Genomic DNA, 26,859 nt, shown 5'->3' with positions numbered 1-26,859 from the left:
ACCTCGTCTGTCAGCCTGTCCATCAGCATAGCAAACAAAAAGGGACTCAAAGCTGATCCTTGGCGTAGTCCCACCTCCACCTTGAACTCCTCTGTCTGACCTACAGCACATCTCACCACCGTCATACTTCTCTCATACATGTCCTGAACTACTCTGACATACTTCTCTGCCACTCCAGACAACCTCATACAGTACCACAGCTCCTCCCTCGGCACCCTGTCATACGCCTTCTCTAAATCTACGAACACACAATGCAGCTCCTTCTGACCATCTCTGTACTTTTCCATCAACATTCTCAAAGCAAAAATGGCATCAGTGGTGCTCTTACGGGGCATGAAACCATACTGCTGCTCACAGATCTCCACCTTCTTCCTAAGCCTGGCTTCCACTACTCTTTCCCACAGCTTCATTGTGTGGCTCATCAACTTTATTCCTCTATAGTTGCTGCAGTTCTGCGTGTCACCCTTGTTCTTAAAGATCGGGACCAGAACGCTTCTCCTCCATTCCTCAGGCATCTTCTCACTCTCTAAAATCCTATTGAACAACCTCGTTAGAAATTCCACTGCTGTCTCTTCTAAGCACTTCCATACCTCCACAGGTAGGTCATCAGGACCAACGGCCTTTCCGCTCTTCATCCTTTTCAGAGTCTTCCTAACCTCATCCTTTCCAATCTCTGCTACTTCCTGCTCTACAACAACCACATCTTCCTCCCTTCTTTCCCTGTCATTTTCCTCGTTCATCAGCTCCTCAAAATACTCCTTCCATCTTTTCTGTACACTCTCCTGGGTTGTTAGCACCTTTCCATCTCTGTCCTTAATCACCCTTATCTGTTGCACGTCCTTCCCATCTCTGTCTCTCTGTCTGGCTAGCCTGTACAAGTCCTCCTCTCCTTCCTTTGTGTCTAACCTGTCATATAGCTCATCATAAGCTTTCTGTTTGGCCTTTGCCACCTCTCTCTTCACTCTACGCTGCGCTTCCTTGTACTCCTGTCTACCTTCCTCAGTCCTTTCTACATCGCACTTCCTTTTAGCCAACCTCTTCCTCTGGACGCATTCCTGTACTTCCTCATTCCACCACCAAGTGTCTTTACCGTCTTTCCTTTATCCAGATGACACACCTACCACCTTCCTACCTGTTTCCCTGATAATCTCTGCTGTAGTTTCCCAGTCATCTGGAAGCTCATATGCCATATGCGATAATAGTGATCAATATTGAAATGACGAAACAACTAAATACATCATTTCCATTTCCCTGCAACAGTTTAAATGAAATAAAAGTCAACATAACTTCAGTTATACTTCAAATGACCCTCGTCTACAGTATATAAGAGGTGGGCATTTGACATAAAAGGGCTCCATCCGATTGGTCAACTGCATAAATGGATTTATCTCATTCATTAGATAATTCAAGCTGCCATAGGATTGTTTTAGCACATTTATGGAAACATTTGTCACAATTTTCGCTGGCTTTTGCGATATGCTTATTGCACAGCTTGATATCACGATAACGATAAATTTGTGATTAATTGTGCAGGGCAACTTGAGCTGCTTAAATGTAACTTCACACACAGTCCATTGGACCGAGGGTGATTGGCTGCACATGCTCCTTGATGAGCCCCTTAAAATTTCATTCAGGGGTTTAGCAATCTTTGAAAAGTGTCTAATAAACTGTCTGTAGTAGCCCACAAAACCCGCCCAACTGTGGTAGGAGGGTCCCAACTCTGGACTCTGGACGCTCAAGGGCAGCGGTGCTCTGCTGAATTAGAAAAAGGATCCCACAACAAATTTTCTCTAAAATTGCTGAGCTGTGGACGTCACCTTCAGCTTTTCTCATTCCCCAACTTAGGATGGGGAAAGTAAGACAGATTGTGCAGTGTGTCAGGTAAATTCACCTAGACGATAAAGAGAAACACAGTAAGAGGCCACAACAACAAGCTAAGTTTCTTGAGGACAAGGGAGAAAAAAGTTTGATGGAGAAATGCCATCACCCTTTTTCACAAAGAACTTCTTCCCTCCTTGTCCTTTTATTTAAAATACAAATGGGAGGTTAAAACTTACAAGCAGAGAAACAAAGTTAACCCTTGTGCTATCTTAGATGACCCCCCCTTCCATTGACGTGTTCTCCCTACCATGACAAAGGTGGATAAAGGTGGAAAGATTTCATGTAATCCTTGGACACCAGTGAAGATCACAAATCATTGAAGAAAATAGGTTCAGAGCACTGTCTAGTGGGTCTAGATGACCCAACTCCCAATGTTAAAATGCCTAGGATAGAACAAGGGTTAAACGTTTATTAGGGGTATTTTCTAACGAACCTTTCAAACAGCATCATTCCTTATCTACCAAAGACAGTGTGTCATAAAAAAAAAACCGCATCCTAGTTTGGGGTACGAAGCAGGTGATAAAACAGAGAAACTGTTGCTTAAAAGGCACAAAGGTCATCTGTAAATTACAGTTTGAGTTGACATTTTAAATACGCATTTTAACAATGATAAAAAAGCAAAACAATTTCTTCCACCCTTTATTTGAGAACCACTCTAAATTTCAGCAGATAATTGGCCGGAGGTCATGCATTCATCCTGATCCAGTTCAGATCACAAATGGAAGCCACTGTCCTCACATTTCCATGGAAACTGTCTGCTGTCAGTTGGCCCGTCCCATCACCAACACAAACTCCAAACACCCAGCCCCCCCAGGGGCTCAGTATGTTGAGGTTGTTTCACTTTAAACATTAGTGCATGTTGTGGGTGTAAGGAACATTTTCCTGTTCTCTGCACAGCCCAAAATGGGGCCAGACCCCCGGGACCTTGCTGACGGGACAGCTTATGCCACACATCCAGACGGTAAAATGTCAGTAAAATGTCAGGAGGGACCCAACTGGCAAAGTAACTGACACCTCCGTCACAGACAGAATAATGACTTTGCTGCTGTCAGGCGTTCTATAACATTTCATTTGGCACTTTTTTTTGAGGCCCTGTTAGAGGGTAAATGTGGGTTCTTTGACCTTGAGAGGACCAGGAGAAATTGAAACCATTAGCTCATATCATCACAACTAACTTCCATCCCTTCTCCTTACCTGAAGTTCATTCATTCATTCATCTTCTAATCCGTTTTGTCCCTTTTGGGGCTGCTGGAGCCTATCCCGGCGGGGGACCCCCTGGACAGTTCGCCAGTCTGTCGCAGGGTCACAATCACACACCCATGCACACACACACACACTCACCCCTATGGACAATTTAGAGTTGCCAATTAACCTATGAAGCATGTTTTTGGACGGTGGGAGGAAGCTGGAGACCCCAGAGAGAACCCACGCATGCACAGGGAGAACATGCAAACTCCACACAGAAGTGTGTTCAGGTCCCCCAGCCGGGACTTGAACCAGGGGCCTTCTTGCTGTCAACCAGTATGTCTGAAAATTCATGCAAACTCTTGTGTGTCTTGTCGTTTCCCAACTGCACATTTCATTTTTGGACGTCCTGAACCATCTGAATCTACGAAGGCAGGAAGAGACGGCAACAGGGGGTTACCTGTTAAAAGAATACCTATCTGCAGAAAATTATTCTCTTAACCCTTGCTATCCTAGGCACTTTAACATTAGGAATTGGGTCATCTAGACCCACTAGACAGTGCTCTGAACCTGGGGTCTGCATCTTTAACATGCAAGTCCCACACCGATCATCTTTTCTGAATAGTTTTTATTTATCAAATTACAGTCTCAATACACAAGTTATTATACAAAACAATATTATTATTCCTTTTTTGAATCATATGCATCCAAATGAACACCGCCAGCACCCACCCAAGGTATAGTGTCAAGGTGGATCAATTCAAATACTCTCTCACCAATGAAATGAATGAAAGAATCCTAGTTTTTTTTGTTTTTTGTTTACCCATCACCTGACATCTAATTCCCCCAAAGGTATCAAATTATATTAGCTGTAGGTTACTTAGGACTTGTGGCGTGCTGGAGGATTAGGCAGGCAAGATTGTGGATAGCTCAGTTATGGATTTTGTTAGGGATGTTTTGGGCCAGGTACGTAGAAGTGGATTCCAGAGAGTATCCAATTTGTCGGAAGTACCAAACACAGAAAGACTGTCTCGTAGCCAGATTTTGATTAATGGTGGTTGACGCAAAGCACAGTAAGTTTGAAAAGAAAAGGGAAGCAAAATTAGAAAATATTGCAACAGTAATTAACTTTACTTGAATGTCAGACTCACTGATAATGTCTTACTTTTGTGCCCAGCCTCACATTAGATGGTGGAATCCAATGCAAACTTGGTTGAATGGATGCCTTTAACATACTCAGCATTTATTAATAAGGTAATGGTTAATTTATAAAAAAGTCTACATTGTAGACATTTTTATTACTAGTCCCTTGTGTTTGGTCTGACATATTTGCACTGAAAAACATAAGGTGAGGCCGGCAGTAGCTCTGCCTCAACATGAATTATTCATAATAGTGGAAACATTGTGCATTTTTACATTTTTTGTAATAGATTCAAGATAAATGATGAAAAAAAAACAACGGCAAAAAGCATTTCCTCAATCTTTGCTCTAAATGTCCTCCAGTCTGAATAATAGTCATTTTCAATTGCTTCTTGTTTTGAATGTTCTTAAAAAAAAAAAAAAGAGGCTGCATGTGAACTCATGTTTGTTCCTTGGTGGTTGCTGATAAAGTTTAACAGGAGCCCCTTATTTTATGCTTTTCTCTGACTGCAGAAATAGTAGATGCAATATCATTAAAAACATTTCTCAAAGTAGGACTTCTAATCAAAACGTGAAGTACTAAATAATGGGTAATGAATTACGGCTAATTAATTACTGATTAACTTCTTCTTAGATGACTTTTTGGCTGGAAAACGGAGTCGGAACACTGCTCTTTGAAGCTCAGAAAGGACTGTGTAGTTGTTCACACTCATAGTTCTGTAACTGCTGGTAGAAGCCGGAGTTTGGGCGACTCGATGGTCTGGCCTGCTTGACTTGACTGAAGGCATCATCAAATGAAAGTCCTTCTCTTATCATCAGGTAGCCAATGACAACAGAGGGGGAGCGTGACACACCAGCGTTACAGTGGACCAGCACCACGCCGTCCTGCAAGAACCAGACACAAAGGGTTAGCTCACTAGCATTGTGTAGGTGCCATGAAATAACTGGTTTTTATTACTGTGAATGAATATTGGTTTTGTTTGTGACTTGATTACAGTATTGTTGGCAGTCATTGAGTAGGTAATCAGCTGGCGGGTCACATGTTTGTGGGCAGAGACACTGATGATTGATTTGAACTCACATGTGCTTTTTCCCCGTCTAAGACGGGAGGGGGAGGGGGGGGGGGGCTGAGCTGGGTTGCCGTATTTTTCGTTGACCGCTTTTGTGCTTTTTCTCGATTCTTTGCTTTTTTCTATTTTTTTTTATCACAATATCATAAATGGTTTTAATTACCTTCTTTTTGCACTAATAAAAAATTCAAAATACGAATTTTGTTAAGCGTCATGGTTTTAAATGCGTCCTTCAAGACCCGGACCCAGCATCAGCCTCTAAGCGACTCTTTGGTGTTGAAGCATCACTCTCTAACAGCACCACTGTCCCCCAATCAACACTTTTGATTAAACTTTGAAACCTTCTGTTGCTGCTGTGAGTCCAACATGTTTATCCTCCAGTTCTGTCTGGATCCTGTTCAAAAGAGCCACGTCCAGCTTCTTCATCAGCCATACTCTACGCAGAGGTGAATTAACGGGGGGCTTTTCCTATCGTGAACCTGGCGTGCGAACAGTAGAGGAGGAGCATTGAAGAAAAAGAAATTCAGCAAAAGGAGAACTAACGAACAAGACTAATGTGGCTAAATGAAGCTTTTGTTTATCATAAAAAAGTAGGCAGCAACCAATTCAGTCACAAGTGGCGATTCGCTGAATGCCAGCTACTTTTGAGGCCTCTGATGGTGATGTGAATCAGGGACACCTCCCCCCACCCTCCACCCCCACCTCCCCACACAAGATTGTTTTGAAGCAGTAAAACAAATGTGTCATCATACAAAGGACAAATGCTTGGAGAAAAATCAGCGATGAAGTTGGTCTTCCCTAAATGGGTTTTTAGTTTTCTATACATTTAAATTGAGCTCACTGTAACACATAAATATGTCCGCTTTTACACATGATTTAGGAAGAGAAGAACTTTCTATATTTTTAGTAGGGCTTTCATGCGATTATTATTTTGTGTGATTGATTAATTAATCATGAGTTTTAATTTTTTAATATAATTACTCCATTTTTCACCACAATTTTTTTAATCTAAAAATTGCCTCATTTAGAGATATTTTCATTTGCTTTACATAATCAATTGGTATTTTTTCAATCTCAGTTAAGAAATACAAACACAAAAACAAAACATCAACAAGTGCTCAAATGTTCACAAGAAACATAAACATAGAATCAGCCATAAACTATGAACAATTGCTAAACTAAACTAGACAGACCCTGGATATCCCTGCCTTTAGACGGCCAAGGCCGAGTACAGGAGCAGGAGCACAGACAAGGTAAAGGTGAGATACACGTCCAGGTACAGGAGCACAGACGAGCCGACTGGAATCACTCCTGCTCCCCCCGAGGGGAGTGGGAAAGAAGGACAACACATGTGGTGCACAGCACCAGACAGGGACATGAAGAACTAAATGGTAACTAAATGATGCAAAATAGGGAAGAGGAGGAGAGAGATGAAGACAGAAGACCGAGCCTGTGTACTGCACCGCAGATGTAAGAGGTGTTTTCAGCTGAGTTCAAATAAAACGTTCATGCAAGTAAACAGTTGGAACTCTTGGTTTTTTACATTTGAGATCAGGACAATAGAGGATATAAATGAGATTAACGCGATAAAAAAGACCTAATTTGTCTGTAATTAATCAATCGCATTCAATTGGACAATGCTACACCCCTAATTTTCCCTTCCATTTAGTTCTTTAAAAAGTCCAATTCCTTACTGATGCCTTTAAAAGGTGTTTATTTTATGCTGCTGTCATCACATCATTTTCCCATTAGTACAAATCTGTAACACAAGGCTTTAGTCTCAACTGCCCTCACAGGTGGATACGGGCTGTCTGTGGGTGACAAATGGGCAAACCTGGGTGGGACACGCAGATGGCCGGTGAGCACATTCTTTTTTATATACATGATGTGAGCATAAGGTTGCAATAAACACTTAAGACACACGTATGGGTAAGAAAGGGGGTAATAGGTGACATCCAGTCGTGTCCTACGCACACTACGCAGGAAGCCCATTAGTCATGTTCAAGTAATAAGTGGGCACTCCTCGTACATCCATTGTGTTGAGCTGGAGCTTGCACTCTCTTTCCCCCTGTGCTTCCCTGCTCTCTGGCTCTGGGGGCCTCGCGGCGGTCCTGCTGGCCCTGGCCTGGGTGCGGATGTGATCGCCCGGGGAGCGGTTGTTCTCTATCTGCTACCGTGCCGGTGTTGGGGGGTTCTGGCTGCTGCTGCTGCGGCGGGGGTCTGGGTGTGGGGGTGGCTGGGCGCTCCTCCTCCTTCTTTTCACATTCCACCATCCATTTTAGAAGAACATAAACACTCACCTGAGCACAGGTGTTAGCTCACCTTTGCACTAATAGTTTGCATGATTGAATGAATGAAATATTTCACACTAGTTGGTTTAAAGGCATAGGTATGTGTGTGTGAACAATATCTGTTTTGTGTACATGTTGACATGTGCACAGTTTTGCAGCTAGCAGGTGTGTTGATAACATTGGTGTGTGTGTGGACAGGCCCCACCCTTAAAGACGTGTATTACATCTGGACCTCACCGTAATGAGTAACCATCCATTGTTGCTTTATGCTACTTCGTGGTGCCCCCCCCCCCCCCCCCCCCCATACACTTCTATAATTCCCCCCCCCCCCCCCCCCCCTCTGACATCCCTCTCTCTTCTTCCCTTCTTTCCTTTTCCGTCCGGTCCAACACCAAAGATTTTCAAACATGATTGAAATTAATAAAGTTTGGCCTCAATTACAAAAGGGGTTTGTTCAGTCATACCTTTGGTGTGTCAGTAGATTACCGTAATTTCCGGACTACAAGCCGCTACTTTTTTCCTGCGCTTACAGCCCTGCGGCTTTTTCAGTGACGCGGCTAATTTATGGATTTAATTGGCGGCCGCCATGTACGTATTTTCGAACTCAGTGAATAGTTTGAATTCTTTATCTAACACCAAGCACAAGGCATTTATATTCAACACACCTCTAAGCAGCCAAACAGCATGGACTTGACTTCAGGTCTTAGACACTTCAGTCATGGTTCAACAAAACGAAACACGCATGCCCAGCCGCATCCCAGAATCCTTTGGGGCCATTAGACCCAACGTGCACGTGATCGCCGCTACATTATGATGAAGCTTTCAAGTTAAAAGCAATCGTTAAAAGCAGCGTAAAAAAGTCCACCGTCACCAACGGGTTTGGAAAAGCCGGTTTGCTGCGTGACGGAGAGAACAGCGCATGGAGTGAATTTACACTCCATTTACGGTTTCTGTACCCGTTCACCCCTCCATGCACTGCTGCTACTTGCTCATTCTTAAACACGTACAACAGAATGGCGAGCCGGGCATTGGCCCCGCCTTTAGCCCCTAAGACTCATGGGAAATGTGGAATCGCGGATGTAAATTTCCTCATCATAACTGAGGGATGTAATGTTGATTATATGGTTACTGTTTGTAATTTTATGTATGATACCTAGATTGTCAATAAGTAAAAAAAAAATGAAATAAAAACAGCATAACTGAGGAACTTGTGAACAGAATAGAGGTCCATGCTGTTTGACAGATGTCGATACACCCAAATACATGAGCCAGAGGCAAAGCTGGCACCACCCACAATGTGCTAATGAATTGCACTCACTCTGGGATACTGGCCGTGATCTGTCAGGATGACAATATCGCCTAACACATGCGCGGCTTGTACTCTGACGCGGCTTGTGTATGTATAAAACTAATTATCACGTGAAAATGGGTGGGTGCGGCTTGTAATCGGGTGCGCTTTGTAGTCCGGAATTTACGGTAATAACCCCTCTTGTTAAAGTAAAATATGTCCAACACAAGAGGCCCTCAGCTCTCATCTGCCTGCCCAGCTGTTGGACAGGACAAGTTAAAATAAAAATAAATAAAGATGCAGCCTCTAAAACCCTCCTCAAGCCCGGACAACCCAAAAATCCACAGCACCCGAATGGGTCAACGCCCCCTCTCCCAGTATGAGTGCATGTGATTAAGACTTTAGTGTCATTAATGTGTGTATTGTTAATAGATATTATTAAAGAAAATGTAACATTCATTTTTTTCTTTTTTTAAATTCATATGGTCAGGCATATTCTTCATTCCTCATTAATGAGCAGCTGAGATGCCACAAATCTACAGCAAAGTTGAACAAATGATTCACATTAGCTTAGATCAGTGTTTTTCAACCAGTGTGTGTGCCGTGGGAGATGGTCAGGTGTGCCGTGGGAGATTACCCTCATTAACTGATCTAAAAACATTTTCCATTTCCAGGAAATCAGCTCTGTGTTCATCCAAACATTCCCTGATAAAACACTGAGTAGTTAGGAATATGAAAGATCAAAAAATTATTTTTTCTTTGTGTTTATTTGATTCTATTAAAGACATTTTGATAAGAATGATGGTACCACGATTTAGCCGTAGCTTCAGCTGTTTTAGGAAAAGTCCCGCCCCTTTAACTGTCGCCACCAATCATTCTTGGAGGTTTAATCAAACGTCATCAGTCTGACCAATCAGAAGTGGTTAAAGTCTTCACTTCCTTGTTCTGATTCTGCTCATAAGTCTGTCAGTTCTAACAAAAACACCAGCTAAAGCCCGTCTTTAGCGGTGTAGCTTTCCACAGAATCCGGTGTCAGACCGTGGAACAAGTGAACAAAACCATGAAGCTCAGAGAAGAGAGTCTGTCTGCCATCACTACATCTCCCATGATGCATTGGGTTAAAGTGACAGCGTCTCAGCGCACAATGAGCCTCTCCTCTTAACGTCTTGAAACCACAACGAACACACATCAAACTGTTTTTAAATCTTCTAACTTAACTTTTATTACATCTTTTAGAAAAAACAGCTGCAGCTTCCAGCTTTTTCTGCCACAATTATCACAGAAATGCACGTGAGATCATGGAGGGGCTGTAGATCAATACAGACTAGGAGTTTCTCCTTTTATTTTTTATTTTTTGGATGCTGGTGTGCCGCGGGATTATTGACAACGTTTAAGTGTGCCGTGGCTCAAAAAGCGGTTGAAAAACACTGGCTTAGATAAGCTGGGAGCATGGGCAGCAGTTTGGTCTGGGTCTAGCACCCCTCCCCCCAGGAAAGAGCTCTATTGAGGCAGAAATGGAGCAGAACTGAAACTCTGAGCACGTTTTTGATTTTCAGTGCCAGCCATTGTCCATTAAGGGACAATCATTTCGATGGAACTGAGGGTGTTTTCAGTGCTTTCATTTTAAAAGGTAAAGAATCAATGAGTTCCTGTGGGGAGAGAATGCTCCATGTGAGGGGAGCACGCTCCAGTCTAATGAAGGGTGCATAGAAAATCTGCAGACTGAAGCTGCATGAACCCGAAGATAAGCCTTCATCACTGCAAACAGGCTTCAGATCAGAGTTCCCATCTTTTCTGCTGCTTATACTCAATCTCCTGAAACATACACAGGCAAAGCAAAAAGTGCAGCGTTTGCCCAGAAACAATGTGATCAGACAGGTACTAGTGCAAGTAAAATGACTGCAGGGACATAAACACAGAAGATTTCTGGCTTTAAATGATGTTCTTAGAGAAATAGAGAGCTGCTGCAAAGTTTTTCTATTTATTTGATTAATAGTCAATTTCGATTCTCAAATAACACGAGTTGTTTTAAATTCTTATTAAATAATAATTTTATGAAACAAAACTTTTGAAACCTGCTTTTTATCAACAATAAACCTGTCAACAACCTGAATTTCACAACTGAAACGTCCTTTATGTTTAGGCAGGTTTCCTCTGTTTCCATGACTGTTTAGTTTTTCTTCTTTTGATTCTGATCCAGTCAGATGTGCATCTTGCAGATGTGGATGCACCTCTGTGTGCTGGTCGTCTGTATGTGTGTGCTCTGTGTGCGTCTATGTGTGTGTGTGTGTGTTTGCATGTGCGTACCTGTTCTTTGGCCTGATCTATAAAGGTGCTGCTTTCCTTCAGATAGGATGTGATGTCTGTGTCTGGGAGGTCCAGGATCTGAATCGTCTTGTAAACCATCTGATGGGGGAACAGGTTTGAGACTCCATAGGCCACATTCAGCACGTGGGACACCTGACAGAGAGAAACGGCGAGGGAGGAGTGAGGCAGCAGAGAAGTCTCTGAACCAATGACCTCTGTGCATTGTCCTGCTTTCACAGCAACAGACTCTATGTGACAGACTCTGAGAGGAGGTCATTTAGACAAACAGTGGGGTTGAAAACAGACCGATGGCTCAGATTCCCTTTTTGGTTTCCATCTACTGTGTGGTAAAATTCGCTAACTATAGCGCTTTTGGTTTCTCTGTTAGGTGGCTCTGATGAGCCTGCAGATCATCTAACATCCCTTGTGTAAACACACAACTGCTTTTGTCGTCATTGGAATTTGGAGGGAAGAAGTCTGTGGAGTTGCTCATGGTGAGAGGCAGCGGGCTGGTGTGAGCTCACTTCTGACACCTCAGCTCAGCTCAGCCGGTGGGATTTCACCAGTGGTCGCCTTCAGGGGAGGAATAGGTCTCTGACTGTGGTTCTGGCCTAGGGGCCGAACAACAGATCATAATACCCATTATCTTGGTGTCTCTTGGAAGAGGTACTGAAAAGTGCCCCAATGGGGGACTCCATTCTTCGCCCAGTGGGACTCAATGCCCACATGGGCAATGACAGTGGCACCTGGAGGGGCGAGACTGGAAGGAAAGGCCTCCCTGATCTGAACCTGTGTGGTGTTCTGTTGTTGGACTTCTGTGCTTCTCATAGGTTGTCAATTACAAACAGCATGTTCGAACACAAGGGTGTCCGTCAGCTGGCGCCTAATAAGATCTGGCCTGGTGGGGTTTCCATGATCATGAGAACAGTGAGAAATTGGCCTAAAACAAAGTACTTAAGTCTTTCTGGCAAAAGGAATCAAATACTCATTTCCCTCAATAAAATGCAAATAAATGTATATAAATTCTTCAAAGTGGATGGATTAGGCCTGCGTCTTGTTGTGGAGAGTGGACTTCTAAACCAAGACAATCTAACATTCAAATTTTAAGGCAGAAAAAGTTGTACAATCTATAGACGACTCCTGAAGAAGTGTGCAATTCAATAGAAAAAAGGAAAGCGTAACATTTGAGTGGCCAGTCTTTCCTGTTTCTTCACATTGATGTTTTAATATGCAAGTCAAACAAAAGGAAATAGGAGTCAAAGTCAGATGTGTCGAAACATCACAGGCATTAACCACTGACATCTGTACATTTTTTCCTTCATTTAAGGAAAGTAGGGAACAATCAGCTGACATGATGGCTGCCTGCCACAAAGCAAAGGTGTGATGGAATTGTTTTTCAATCATCTAGATCAGGGGTCGGCAACCCAAAATGTTGAAAGAGCCAAATTGGACGAACAAAACAAAAAACAAATATGTCTGGAGCCGCAAAATATTCAAAGCCCTATTTAAGCCTTATAATGAAGGCAACACATGCAATGTGTGTCTATATTAGCTATGTTAGCCTACTATCAAAATGATTAAGTTGCTACAAATAAATTATGAGCATTATTAACGATTAAATGTTTATTTGCCCTGCAGTGCATTCAGCGGAGAACGACGCGTCACGTGACTGCTCTGTTGTGAAAGTTTAACTTCAATACAATAATATTGTAATGACCCAGCCGGGACGTCTCTTTGGCGGGGAATACAACGCCAAACTTCTAGCGTAGTGCTTAATTGAAAAGCTATCTGTATCTCAAACACCGCACGACCCCGAATAGTCTAAAGCAAAAATGAACAGGAAGGGCACCAATATTTCTCTTCAGCATTGAACCAGTTTATCCAAACACATCAACAGCTGAAACAGCATGGAAGTGACTTCAATTCACAACACTCTCACTCAAGGTTTTCCCCCAAAACTCCCCACTTCCCATGAGCCTTAGGGGCTGAAGGCGGGGCTAACCCCCAGGTTGCTACAATATCAATGAATTATGTTTCATTGCTTTGATAAAATTAAAGAAATGTAATAAAGAAATCCGATTTTTGATGTCATTTTTATTTTGAGGATTCGAAGAAAAGAATGGTCCCCTGGCATATCTGAAGCTTAATTTGTAAATTTGTGTTTTGTATTGTACTTTCGTTTTGTACAATAAAGTAAAAAAAGAAGTAATATTGTAGTGGTGGTCATGTGCATTTTAGGTCTGTTAGCAGCAGGGGATTGTGGGATGCGGTCTCCTGATCTAATTAGGGCTCAGCATGAGCGTTTCTGTTTGCCCACGTTTCTTTTCATATGGCAGTTTTGCTGTTGGGCTGCACGGTGGCGCAGTGGTTAGCGCTCTTGCCTCACAGCAAGAAGGCCCCCGGTTCAAGTCCTGGCTGGGGGACATGAAAAACAACATCAATGGGGGCCTTTCTGTGTGGAGTTTGCATGTTCTTCCCGTGCATGCCTGGGTTCTCTCCGGGATCTCCGGCTTCCTCCCACCGTCCAAAAACATGCTACATAGGTTGATTGGCAACTCTAAATTGTCCATAGGTGTGAGAGTGAGAGTGAATGGACGTGTGATTGAGGATGTTCTACCCTGCGACAGACTGGCGACCAGTCCAGGGCATCCCTTGCCTACGCCCAAGTGGCCGGGATAGGCTCCGGCAACCCCGTGACCCCGAAAGGGAATAAACGGTTAAGAAGATGAATGAATGAGTTTTGCTGTTCCACCTTAGTTCATTCTTGTTATGTTATGTTGTTTCTTTATGTTGGACCATGAGTGTGGAAGGGAGAGAGGTTGATGACTTCTGTGCAATGTTTAATGTGGTGCTGTTTTAAGTAAACAGACCTGTAATGCCAGAAAGGAGTCTATGTTCTCAGTTAAGTTAGCTGCCTGCTCCTCCCTGAAACTGTTCGGAGACGTGGCTTTCATGGGCCACGGATACTTCTCCAGCGCAGCCAATTGATTGACAGCTCTACTTTTTGACAGCTTGGCTCCCGTTTTGCCCTCTGCAAGTGACGTACATGCTTGGCGGTACAAAGTTTTTTCTACACATTCTTACAGCATTGGAAAACGTTAAGAATGTTTGTGTCTTGTTTTTCCTCCTACAGAAACCATATTAAAACGAAAAATATATTTCTCTCCCACATTTTCAACATTTTTGAAAATGCTCCAGGGAGCCACTAAAGAGGCATGCGGCTCCTGAGCCGCGGGTTGCCGACCCCTGATCTAGAGGAAAAAGAATTCAAATTTAAAATAAATAAAAAAGACAAAGCTTAATGTAAACCATGTCATCGTTACAAAGCATTATCTATGACAACCCTGTCTATTTCTGAAATTCTGAGAAATCATCCTAAAGAGTAAATTCAAAAACTCTGCAGTAAGAATTTTTTTTAAATGCCATAAGCATCACTCAGCCGCTGGACGTCCTCTTTCAGCCTGTCCAACGCCTCCTGTATGGCCGTCATGCCCAGGACGCTATCGTGGTTCTGTTCAGCTGCTGTCTGATGTCTGACATACACGAGCATCACTGATAATCCAAACTGGAAATTAAAATAGATTTTACTCTACATGTGTCTGCGTGCTGTTTATCCAAAGGTGTGTTAAACATGCTCTTGTAGCATTTTTCTCATATTAAAGGACCTATACAACAGAATTTGCTATAAAAACTTTCTTAATTCGAATGGAGTTGGATCAGGAGCAGCTGAAAACCGCATGCTTGAAAAAGCTCGTCCTCTGGCACAGCATGCCAAAGTCTGTGCACACCCTGGCCCACACACGCTTAGATGTGTGAGACATGATGAGCGTTCAACACTCCTGCTGTGGCGAATTGTGATTCGAGCTCAAAACTGTACGACTGTACAACTTGATCCAATATTGCTGGGATTTCTTTTTGCGCCACCAATGTTAGCTTGAGCCTCTAAGCTTGCGGGTGAGCGGGCAGAGCTCTCAGCGACGGGGAGGAGAAGGAAGACGGCTTGATCGGTGTTGACAGTCCACAAGCCAGAATAGTATTTCTAATGAGCTACTGTCACTGTGCATAAAGTATGTCCTTAAAAACAACAAAGGCTTTTAGATCTTGGCTAAGAAGTTCATAATCATAATTAAAAGATCACTGGGAACAATAGAAATAAATATGATTGGAGCGGGACTTTAACCTCTTCAGACCTGCGTCCACACATGAACTGTTGGTTCTTTGTTGTTGGTTCTGTTGCCACAATAGTTCATTCTGTAACCTGGGGCCTGTGACTGTGTGCTGATGGTTAGCTCAAATATTAGCTCAGGCCTCAAGAGGTTAATAACAGTCTATGAAATTCAACTAAATTCCTTATCATAACATTGTATGGGATCATATGTCAACAGTTTTATTTAACATGAAAGAGAAGAAAAAAAGAAGTTTTACACGTTTACCTATTACCGTTATGGTATATTGCTTAAAGATGCGTATATAAAGTATGCAATAAGATATATTTTGATATGACATATTAGGACCACAGAAATAACCTTTTCTAACTTGTTTGTGTTAGAATGGGCTGTTCGTCCTAAAACACAGGAAAACATGTCTTTATTGTTGTCTGAATGTCACTTACACCGCAGAAGCTCTCTGTTGTTGACGAAAACACGCAGTTATTCGCTGTTTTAAAGGCGAATAACTTTTTCAAGTTATTCTTTTTCAAATATTTTTCATTTTGATAATAAATTACAAAGTTTACAATCTTGGAAGAACAAACGTATAAAAAACATACAAGTTACGGGAGTAAATGTAGATTATATAACTGTTGTGATGTTGGCCACATGAGGACGGCATAAAAGGCACTTTTATAAACCATCAAAGTGTGGATTCATTCACAGTCTTTGAGAAATGTTCATATTTATCAGACTTTGGCAGCTCAGTGAGGTATTAGCTGTTTTAAAACAGAGGCCATGATGTCTGAATTCCTTTTAAAATCCAGAGCCTTAACTGCTCCAATGACTGACTTCTTTTCATTTGTCCTTCTGATGTTCCAGGGATTTTGGATTATTCATCTGCTTCGTCTTGTCTCACTGCTGCAGATACAAGCCGATGCGTTTGTCTGGTTTCTGTTGTTCCAGGTTTGTCCGTCTTTCCTGTCAGACGTTCCCTCCGGGGGGTGGGGGGGTTACCCTCACCAAGACGATTCTTCAAGACATTTCCATTTAGAGGAAGCTTTCTTCGCTGTTGCCCTTTGATTTCTTTTTACACAGAAAATGGATCCATGTGATCTGTTGGTCACTAACAGACTTATTTTTCACTTAAGACAATCTGTATCAATTGGAATGATCTGGAATGAACTGGAGCACAACAAAAATAATAAATACAGCTCTGTAAGAGGTTTTGCTCTTTGTGTGGCACCTTGAGACACCCTGGGTTGTGAAACGCCTCTGTCAGTCTGCCCCAGGGCAGCTGTGGCTACAACAGTAGCTACCATCACCAAGTATGAAGGAGGAGTAAATGAATGAATAATGGACACAATGTAAGCGCTTTGAGTGTCTGGAAAAGCGCAGATAAATCCAATCCATTATTACTATTATTATTAAACTGCTGCCAAATAGAAAATGGTATTGAATGAAACTTTGGTCAGGGATATGAAGGTCCTCCTGTCAGGTCTTTGACAAAGAAGCTTCCTGGAGCAGAGGTCTGACCCCAGAGAGGGAGTGACTCTGCAGGCAGCAGCTTTATGAAATCCAGGAGCTCCCTCTGTTGAGCTGCATGAGACTGCAGGACGCTGGCTGGCTGGCTGGCTGGCTGCCTGGCTGCCTCTGATCTCATGTCACTACGCATAGACTCACTACAAGGCAAGGTGATGGGGGCGTTTTGATCCGGCTACACTGACCTTAAATCTCTGCAGGGTGTCAATGTCGTGCGCTGCATCTTGAGAGCCTAAAAGACAGAAAAGATGTTCAGCTGTAAAATGATCAAAGCACATTCAGCTCAGGATGAACATCCATCCTGCAAGGAAACACATTTGTTTGGTTTTTACTATTCTGAAACAAAGATATTAAAGTGATGATGTTTATAAAGTATTGATAAATCCTGTAATAAAATGGCTACGGTAGAACAGGGGTGGGATTATATAAATTCGCTTCCTTCCACTCCCTTTCAAGCAATATTTATTAATATGTCTAATTATCCTCAGTTTGATTCGTCGTTGTATGAATGTATAACTGATGATTGTATTGTTTTGTGTATTATTCCTATTTGATTGCTTGAAATAAACCATTTCAAATCAAATTTAAAAAAAGTCTGATGAGAAACAAGTTGAGACTTCAAGACAGAAAAACACCAGGGATGGTGAGAAAAGACAGACGTGTTGTAGAGTTTAAGAGTGAGCCGAGGCTTCAGGATGCTGACAGAAATGAGTCTGTTAAAAACAGGCAGTAAAGCTGAAGCAGAGTGACTATGGCAGACATGGCTGAAGAAAGTGCTGAAACCAACATTCAGCAGCACAGAAGGAATATTTCCTCCAGAAAAGGACGGACGGCTTCAGCAGCAAAAGCCGTCTGTCCGTGTATCCATGGAGATGGAGATGGTGTCTCTGCCTCCTGAATCCTCTGCAGCACTTTGACATGATGGCCGATTCATGGTGTTGAGAGGCAAATCTAAGCTGTGGGATGAGGGGAGAGCTTGGAAATAAGCCAGATCTGTTCCACACATCCCATCAGTGCAGAAAGAGAAGATTTAAGGTGACAAAGCAGCTCTTCCAGCACAAAAGGCTTCCCCTTTCCTTTAAGCAGAGATGACATCAAAAGATGTTGTGTGGCTGAGTTCATGTCTAAAGCCGTCTTCCAAGCATGAGGACATACCAAGAGGGAGGGAGGAAGGCAGCATCATTTACCCAGCAGCAAGAAGGGTCGGACAACACCAATCTGAAGGTCCAAGCTTGTATCTTCAATGAATCCACAGCCAGCTCCCTGCTCCTGCTCCAGCTCCTCCACCTGTTCTCCTCCAGCACTGCGCGTCTCCAGCAGCCTCCTGCCGGTCACTGTGGTCACATGGGTGCACTGCCTCCTCAGACGTGTTAGGGAGAAGCTCTGGATCTCCTGAGACAGTGAATGCATCACACAGCTTGCCTCAGACCACAATCTGAGGGAAAAGCGTGTAGAAAGATTTCACTATTGACAATTATTCTGTGATTACAGTGAGTGTAAGTCTCTGGATCACATTATTTGATTCCTACTTTTTTACACCCACCCGGATCAAAGATGGCCTTGGAGGGAGGGCGTCCTCAAAATGCAGTTAGAATGGTGACATTGTTAGGGACAACGCCTTCACGCGCCGCAGAAAGAAGCCTTTCTTGTTTTTGATGTAGACAGCGGAGGCGGAAGCTGCGAGAGCGTGAGGCGTTCAAGTACTCCTGGTAAAACTGAAACTGTTCTTATTTTCTTCGTCGTCATCATGAATTTTATGGCAGTTGGCAAACAACAGAATGGTGCATCACCGCCGCCACCTGGTCTGGAGTGTGGACCACGAGAACTCCAGTCTAGCATGTCCCTACTACAGATTAGGCCTATGTCTCTCACTAAACCCGATAATATTTTTTTCCAATCCTGCACCTAAATTCTGCCCACCAAGTATAAATAAAGTAAAGTAAAACATCACAGGCAGCTTTTTATTATACTTTTTAAATCCCCTTGAGTCTTTGTAAATGGTCTATGAAAATGGCCCTTTGTATGTTCTACATATCACACTGCAATATCACATGTCTTTAGTTTCATTGGCACCAATAAAGTCCCATTTCCCACTTGCATGTTTACCTATCACGAAGAGCTGATCGTTGGGAGATGTATGGCCAAATCTGGGTCAGGATATCGTCTTGTCTTCCCAGCTGTTCCTCCATTCATACAACATAGTCTTTACTGTCTTCTGCATCCCACAAAAGCACATTCCTCTCCTTCATTCCTCCCATTGTTTTTGCCATAGTTGATTCACAGTTATAAGACTTTTAAACTCTGCTTCACTCAGTGTTACACTCACATCAACATTTTCCTTATGTGAAGCTAGTTTTGCACTTTTGTCTGCAGATTCCTTTCCTGTAAGACCCAAATGAGCTGGTGCCCACAAAAATGCTACATGCACCCTGAGTAGTTTAGCTGAAACTAAAAAATATCTGGTCCATGCTGTGTAGAGTATTTTAAAGTTTTTAGTGGCGTAGCGTCATCAATCCAGTTCAGGGCCAGTTTCATTTCTGCAGTGTATATTGACATCCTTTTTTGAACAGTGACGTCAAACTCCAGGACAGCAAAAGCTGTCCCTGTCTCTGCCTTCAACTCTTGGGATGCATCAGTCTACATCTTCACATATTCATAATATTCTGATAAAACTTTCCCCCTATTCTGTAAAATAGAAAAATGGACCAGACTGCGATGAAATAACCATGGTGGAATTACTGCCCTTGGCACAGTCGGACCAAGGTTAATGTGGTCTTCTTCAGTTCTTTTACTTTTTGTTGTATTGCCAACCCTACTATTGCAAAGCTCCTTTGCTGTTTCTCACACATCACTCAAGACAGCTTTAGGTGGATGATTTTAGTCATGCCCTTTCAAAGTCATAGTTCTTCTTCTTGTATAGTTTTATGACGGATAACACACATCGTTCAGGCGCATTTCTGACACCTATGGTATGGAGTGTGGGTCAGAATGAAATTATTATTCAACGGCATTGGCATTATTCAACGGGGCGGCAGCGGCTCAGGCGGTAGAGCGGGTCGTCCGAAGATCAAAAGGCCAGCGGTTCGATCCCCGCTCCCCCCAGCCAACCGCCGCCGTGTCCCTGGGCAAGACACTTCACCCTCCTTGCCTCCAGTGTGGCTCCACTGGCGTGAATGTGTATGAATGTCCCGGTGATGGTCAGAGGGGCCATAGGCGCCAACTGGCAGCCACGCCTCTGTCAGTCTGCCCCAGGGCAGCTGTGGCTACATCAGTAGCTACCATCACCAAGTATGAATGATTAATGGACACACTGTAAGAACTTTGAGTGACTTGAAAAGCACAGATAAATCTAACCCATTATTATTAACCTATTAATTTAATTCTTTACACTTTCAACATAATTTTCCTTCCTCAAGAATGAAATGAGAAACATATGTCTGCTGGTGTTACTTGAAATATCTTTAATTTCTCTGTTTGTTCCTGTTCTTTTAAAATGTTCCTTCAACAACCGTCTCTGAGCAGAGAACATCCCATAATTCATCAACACGCTCTATGGTTTCCTCTGCATTACAAAAATCCCATTTACCACTCATGTGTTTTCCAATTTAAAAAAAGGTTATAATTAAATTGTTAGTGTAGACACAAGCCTGCTCTCTATGGAAATGATTCACATACTCTTTAACCTTCAAGGCTGTTTGGCGGGTTTGCAGGGTTTCACAACAATATACGACAAAAACTGCCCACTTACAAAAACTGTAATAGAAAACAATATAAAAAAACCCATGGATGACAACTGGACTGAGAAACACATGCAACGCAAATGCAAAACAGTTTATACAAACAATTCTTAAAACATAGAACCTCTGAAGCGGAGCAGTGATACAAAAAATATTAAAAAAAATTAACCAGGCTCATGAGAACATCCAAAAAAGACTATTACACAGAAATATTAGAAATAATTAAGAAGAAATTAAATATTAAAGAAATTTGGAAAGTATTAAACAGTGTCTTTAGGAAACACAAACAGCAAACAAATTATCCAGACTCTTTAGTTGGTAAAAATGAGATGTGCAACAATATTCAGGACATGACTTAGGAGTTCCATGAATATTTTGTGAGTTAGCCGATGAAATAAACTGTACTAATAAATCAGAAATGACTACTGTGGAACACTGCATAAAGAGAAAATCAAAGTAGATCCATTTGAAACCCGTGGAAGCAAAAGAAATTCTAGAAATCATCAAAGAATTCCAAAACAAAACATCTACAGACTGTAACAGAATTAATGTTATGGTGATAACAAAAGTCATTGATTCCCTTGTTGACCCGCTAACCTATATTTGCAATCTATCATTTCAAACAGGAACATTTCCACAAAAAATGAAAATAGCCAGAGTAATTCCATGACACAAATCACGAGACAAACACCAACTAACAAACTACAGACCAGTGTCTTTACTCTGACAATTCTCAGAAATACTCGAAAAAAGTATTCCTCACAAGGCTGGAAAATGCTGTTGAGAAACATTAACGAAGACCAATATGGTTTCAGAAAAAACAGATCAACAGTATAGTCTGTACAGTGAAGTAGTAAAAATAGTAAACACAGAATTAGGGAAACTAAAACTAAGGTTGACAAAGATAAACTCTCACTCAATGTTAACAAAACAAAATTCATGATTTATGGAAGTTGCCACATTCCTGCAGACATAGAAATAGAAGTTGCTATATGATAATCAGACTTTAGAAAGAGTGACTGAAATTGAGTTCCTTGGAGTAATTATGGACGACAAAATAAGCTGGAAGCCACAAATAAAGCAAAAAAAACAAATAGAGCTAAACCTGCTAAAAGCATATAGTGTTGAGAAAAATATGTCGTACTCTCACACTGATGTATTCATCGATAAAAAAACTGCCACATTTACAGTACAGTGTAGAAGTTTGGAGAAATACTAATAAAACAAATCTAAAGTGTTTGCATATCTTAAACAAAAGCTATTCAAAGAGTTTATGGTTTGGATTATGGGACACATACAAATGCACTTTTTTTTCAGTTGGGTTTATTGAAATTATGGGAATTAGTGAAACTTAAAACAGCACACATCATAAAGCCAGAAACAACTTGTTAGCAATAAACTTACCGTACAACAAATGTTTAAGGACAGAGATGGGAGTTACAATTTAAGAAATCAGCTAAACCTCAAAAAGCAGCGCATTCATACTACAAAAAAGAAAACATGCTCATCAATTTGGGGTGTGGATTTATGGAACAGATTGGATGAAGGTTTAAAACAAACCAAAAGTTTACATGCATTCAAGAAAACCTACAGGATGGAACAGAACAAGAAATGATCAATAAAAACAAAAATGCCTCTTCTGCATCCACATTACATTCCTATGTAATGTGGATGCAGAACATGTACAAAACTGTAAATAGAAATACGCAGATCATCAGGTGTTGTAAAAAAGAGGTGGGATCATACAAGATTTCTCTTCAGCCCACTCTTTTTGTTTTATCTATGTTAAACTCTTGTGTTTATTTTCATTTGTGTTTGAAATAAACAAAACTGAATTGAATAGATTGAAATGTAATTATCTGTCTGTATGAAGCTCTGCTGGTGAATCATCCAGAGTGAACTCCAGGAGCTGGGGGAGGGTCCAGTGACCCTGACCAGAAACCAATGGGTTTACCAATGGATGGATGTCTGAATGTGACTTTGAAATGGCAACCCAATTCTTTATTTTCTTGTGCTTTAAAAAGAAGGAACATGGTCAAATGACGTTCTTATATACTATTGTTACGTTTTGGGGATTTTTTTATGCAATGGGTCTCTTGCAGGTGTATCCAAACTAAATTCTAAAAAAATAAAAAGGAAAAAAGATAAAAAGTTAGGATGGCAACTAATTACTAAGGTAACCCAAAAAAATCCTTTTGTGTGTCCCCCTTCCCCATAGTTTTTCTATTTGGGGATTGTTGTGGGCCATTTTGTAGATCTGAAATATTCCAAGGGCTGAACGGTGCCTCACACCAATAAGGCCCCTGGTTCAAGTCCCGGCTGGGGGACCTGAACCAATGTCAATGGGGGGGCCTTTCTGTGTGGAGTTTGCGTGTTCTCCCCGTGCATGTGTCCAAAAACATGGGTTATTGGTCACTCTAAAATTGTCCATATGTGAGCGTGCATGAGTGCATGGTGCGGGATTGTGGCCCTGCGGCAGACTGGAGACCGATCCAGGGTATCCCTGACTTCACCCACAGGTGGCCGGGATAGGCTCCAGCAGCCCCGTGACGCTGAAAGGCATAAAACGGAATAGAATATTATTTCAGAAATCAAAAAAAGATAGTCTGCAACCCACTTTCAACATTTTGCCCATAGCTGCACTGTTGAAAATAAGCTTCTTCTTGTTTGGATCACATATCAAAGATGTTGGAATTTTTTTTTTTCATTTTCAATTTTTTTTTATTTGTTTCTCTTTAATCAACTTTTTCTGTGGTAAACGTTCTTCCTTCATTACGACAGGAAAGCAATAATGTAATATTTTATCTGAACGTTAGGTGCCATCAATGGTGCGGAATTGAATTAAGATGTCCGAGCGTACTTGAACGCCTCTCAGTCCTGTTGTGGAAAACCAGGACAGCTCCTCCCAGTCCCTGACCGAGAGAGAAGGGGGAGACCGCGGGTGGAGGACAGGAAGCTGTTTTCCACAAACATCTGAGTATGGAACACATCTAAATCCTGCATAAATCACTGCCTTTACTCTGCTTCCAGATTTTGAACAATAGCTTTTTGCGATTCCAGCTCTTTTTTGGGATCGGACTGGAAATCTAAACGAACAGCGAGAAGATGTCTCGGGCGGGGATCCAGCCCAGCCAGCAGAAACTGGCCGAAAAGCTCACCATCCTCAACGACAGAGGGATTGGAATGTTGACACGGGTGTACAATATTAAAAAGGTTGGCGCACACACGCACACGGTGGTCACCATTCATCCGGGAAAGCTGCACGCGAACCAGGACAGAATTCTTCCTGAATCCTAACTCCCTTCGGGGATCGCCCGTCAGGATGCGGGCTAACGAACACTTTCTCCGGGCAGTGACTGAAGCCCCAATTTAATTTGTATTCCCCCCGGCTTATTTATGTAAAAATGTTCCTGAAAGGACAAATATGTGAAAGAAATGTCCGCATTCTAGGCATATTTCTTCGCAGCATCCCAGGCTACGGCTCTCCTTAGCAGAGCTAGCTAGCACCGATGGCGTTAGCTTGCGGTAAAGTCGTTCACCGGTTCTTACGTGAAAAATGGTGGCGTGAGAACAAACAAACACGGGCGCCTGTCGCAAACAAGTGGGTAACATTAATCCCCACCATTCAAAGAAAACGGAGGATTTAGTCGAGCCCTGCAGTCCTTAGCGGAGCTAACTGCTACAGCCTCTCCGGTAATGGCGGCGGCGCGGATGCCGGAGCTCCGCTCCAGCGGGGCGTCGTCTCTGAACGAAGCCGAACGAGGAGCACTGAAAGTCGAATGGCGTTCGGTCCCTCACACCGGAGGAGAAACGGAACCCGCAGCGATGTGAACAAATGGGCCGATATTTTACGTCGTTTGTTTGATAGAACAAAATAGAAATATAACCTATTGGAAATGTTTTTAGGGGTAAATTCCAGCTGTTGTTGTCACAATCATCAAACACGGCGAGTGAAATACTTCTATCTGAAAATGTTAATGGAGTTTTCCCTCTGATCCATGTGAGGGAGGTGATTTGTTCACTTCCAAAACTATTAAAACTGTCAGATGACACTTTACCCCAAAGCTTTTCGTGTTTTTAAAGTTAGGGCTATCTTGAATATTTGAGCTGAAATGATTATTTCTTTTCAAACTGGTGTTGGTGATATTTCCATCCAGAAACTTCTGATTTTGAAGGTTTTCTGATGAGGGTTTTCTTTTTCTTTTACTGCAGTCTTATCTTAGAGGAAAGCATATGTTTGTAGTGTTTGATACATCTTCCCTTTTAAAGGAACAAACTGCTGTTTTTTGTCTGAGATGGAAAGGACTTGCTCTGATGTGATCTGCGTTCACATCAGACGGGGTTCACTTCAAATTTGTGTCTGCTGCCCGGCCGTAAATGCAAAAGCATGCACCTATTTACTAGTGGTGTAGCAATTTGTTCTGAAAACTATTCGATTCATATCATAATTTGTGGTTGCTGATCCAATCCATAATTGATATTGGATCATTTTGATCGATCCAGTTCTCTGACCTGAAGTGGATCCGGGAGATCTATAACTAAAACTTCCAGCAGTGAGACTCAGACAGAAATTCCTGCTACTGAACAGTGGAGTTTTCCAGATTCTTCCAGATCATCTAAACTAGAATAAATGTCAAATCCATTCACATGTTAGTTTCCTAAAGTTCCCCTCTGTTGTTTTTCCACATCCAAAGAATCCAAAGGGAACATTCTGAGAACATTCTAGACACTGGATGGTCACATGACTTTATTCAAAGTCTGTCCACACGTTGGACTGGAATGATCAGTTTAGCAGGGGGACACGTCTGGCCCTGCAGGGTTTGAGTCCCTGGTGGTGTAGTGATGGTTTGTTACTTTGGTCCCAGCTCTCTGCAGGTCATCCACCAGGTCCCCAATGTGGGGTTCTGGGATTTTTTCTCACCGTTCTTGTGATCATTGTGACCCCATGGGGTGAGATCTTGGGGGGAGCCCCAGATGGAGGGAGATTATCAGTGGTCTTCCATTTCCTAATAATTGCTCCCACAGTTGATTTCTTCACACCAAGCTGCTTCCTGTTGCAGATTCAGTCTTCCAGCCTGGTGCAGGTCAATAATTTGGTTCCTGGTGTCCTTAGACAGCTCTTTGGCCTTAGTGGAGTTTAGAGTGTGACTGTTTGAGGTTGTGAACAGATGTCTTTATATAGATAACGGCTATGTCAGATTTCCTTCACTACTCACTACATAGTGCACTATATAGTGCGTTCACCATTTTGTTGTGCTGTCCGACTGTACAATTCCAAAATCGAGTGCTCTAGAAATTTCCCAGAAGTCTCTGCAAAAACCAGTGTGCATTGATGCTCACTAGATTGGCGAATATAGACAACAATGCATTGCGTTTGAACAATTTTTGTGAAAAAATTCAGTTTAAATATATATTTAAATAAAACATCAACATTTTCATCCCCAGATCTCAATGGATTTATAAATGATCGTCGCGCTCATATCAGTGAGATTTTCCCTTCATGAAATTGATGATGTCATATTAGATGTTAAGAAAAAAAAAGTATTGAGCATTGTGTCCTAATTGCTTTTAAAGTCCACTTGATAGTCCAGCACTGTCCAGCACTTTGCTTTTTTAGAGGGGCTCTGCTTTCACGGCGCTCTTTCTCAGTGGGGTCATGTCTTCACTAGTGACTTGAGTACCCCTAGTGAGACAGCTGTTACCTGGCACAGCATCTATAATGGAAATATTTCTTTTTTTTTATGAAAATAGAATAGAACTTAATGATCCCTCTCCAGTGAAATGTATGTGACACCACAGCTCAGTAAAAAGACAGACAATAAATAACACTAAACAATAAAGAACACAATCAAATAGAGGTCTATGGAGTGTTGTAGGGTTTAATAGCTGACAAGAGGAAAGAGTGGCAAAAATGCCCCTTCCTGCAGCATGGGTGATCCAGTCTCTGGCTATAGGAGGTGCTTAGTGGACCCACGGTCTCATGCAGAGGATGATGAAGATTTACTTGATGGAATTCAGTTTTCGTTGCATCCTCTTCTCACCCACCACAGAAACAGACTCCAGGGGACACCCCAGAACAGACCCGGATCTCAACATCAGTTTATCGATCCTCTTCCTGTGCATTTGTCTGCACTGCAGCGCTTCATCTCTGTTTTCACGCACGCTGCTGTAAACATGGATTTCACTGCTCATTGCCAGAGTGCCTAAAATGATTGGCTAGAATTGAGCAGCAAAATGGAATGGAATACAAGTGATTGTCATGTCATTGAC

At 42.2% G+C, this 26,859-nt stretch overlaps 2 protein-coding genes across 6 annotated transcripts in view; one reads left to right on the top strand and one right to left on the bottom strand.

The window, feature by feature from the left end:
* Positions 1-3,684: 3,684 nt before the first annotated feature.
* Positions 3,685-18,563, bottom strand: LOC101169592 (dual specificity protein phosphatase 19). Of its 2 annotated transcripts, none has more exons than XM_023963064.1 (5): positions 18,382-18,563; positions 18,040-18,287; positions 17,038-17,084; positions 11,163-11,315; positions 3,685-5,091 (listed from the first exon to the last, which is right to left on the bottom strand). In XM_023963064.1, the coding sequence occupies exons 2-5, from the start codon at positions 18,260-18,262 to the stop codon at positions 4,888-4,890; spliced, it is 627 nt and encodes a 208-aa protein (XP_023818832.1). In that variant the 5' UTR covers positions 18,263-18,287; positions 18,382-18,563; the 3' UTR covers positions 3,685-4,887. The 2 variants fall into 2 exon arrangements, with proteins under 2 accessions (XP_023818832.1, XP_023818831.1); XM_023963063.1 differs by having other exon boundaries at positions 18,396-18,562.
* Positions 18,564-23,445: 4,882 nt separating this feature from the next.
* The window catches only part of nckap1 (NCK associated protein 1), a 53,460-nt gene continuing 50,046 nt past the window's right edge, over positions 23,446-26,859 (top strand). For all 4 annotated transcript variants that reach the window (XM_011473276.3, XM_004086622.4, XM_023963062.1 and 1 more), the window contains exons 1-2: positions 23,446-23,566; positions 23,650-23,802. In XM_011473276.3, coding sequence (XP_011471578.1) covers positions 23,695-23,802 — 108 coding nt within the window. In that variant the 5' untranslated portion in view covers positions 23,446-23,566; positions 23,650-23,694. The remainder of the gene's footprint in view (positions 23,567-23,649; positions 23,803-26,859) is intronic.

This window comes from Oryzias latipes, chromosome 15 (assembly GCF_002234675.1).
Source record: "Oryzias latipes chromosome 15, ASM223467v1".
Taxonomy (NCBI): Eukaryota; Metazoa; Chordata; class Actinopteri; order Beloniformes; family Adrianichthyidae; genus Oryzias; species Oryzias latipes.
The sequence above is the reverse complement of the archived record's forward strand: the minus strand, read 5'-3'. Positions and strand labels throughout refer to the sequence as shown.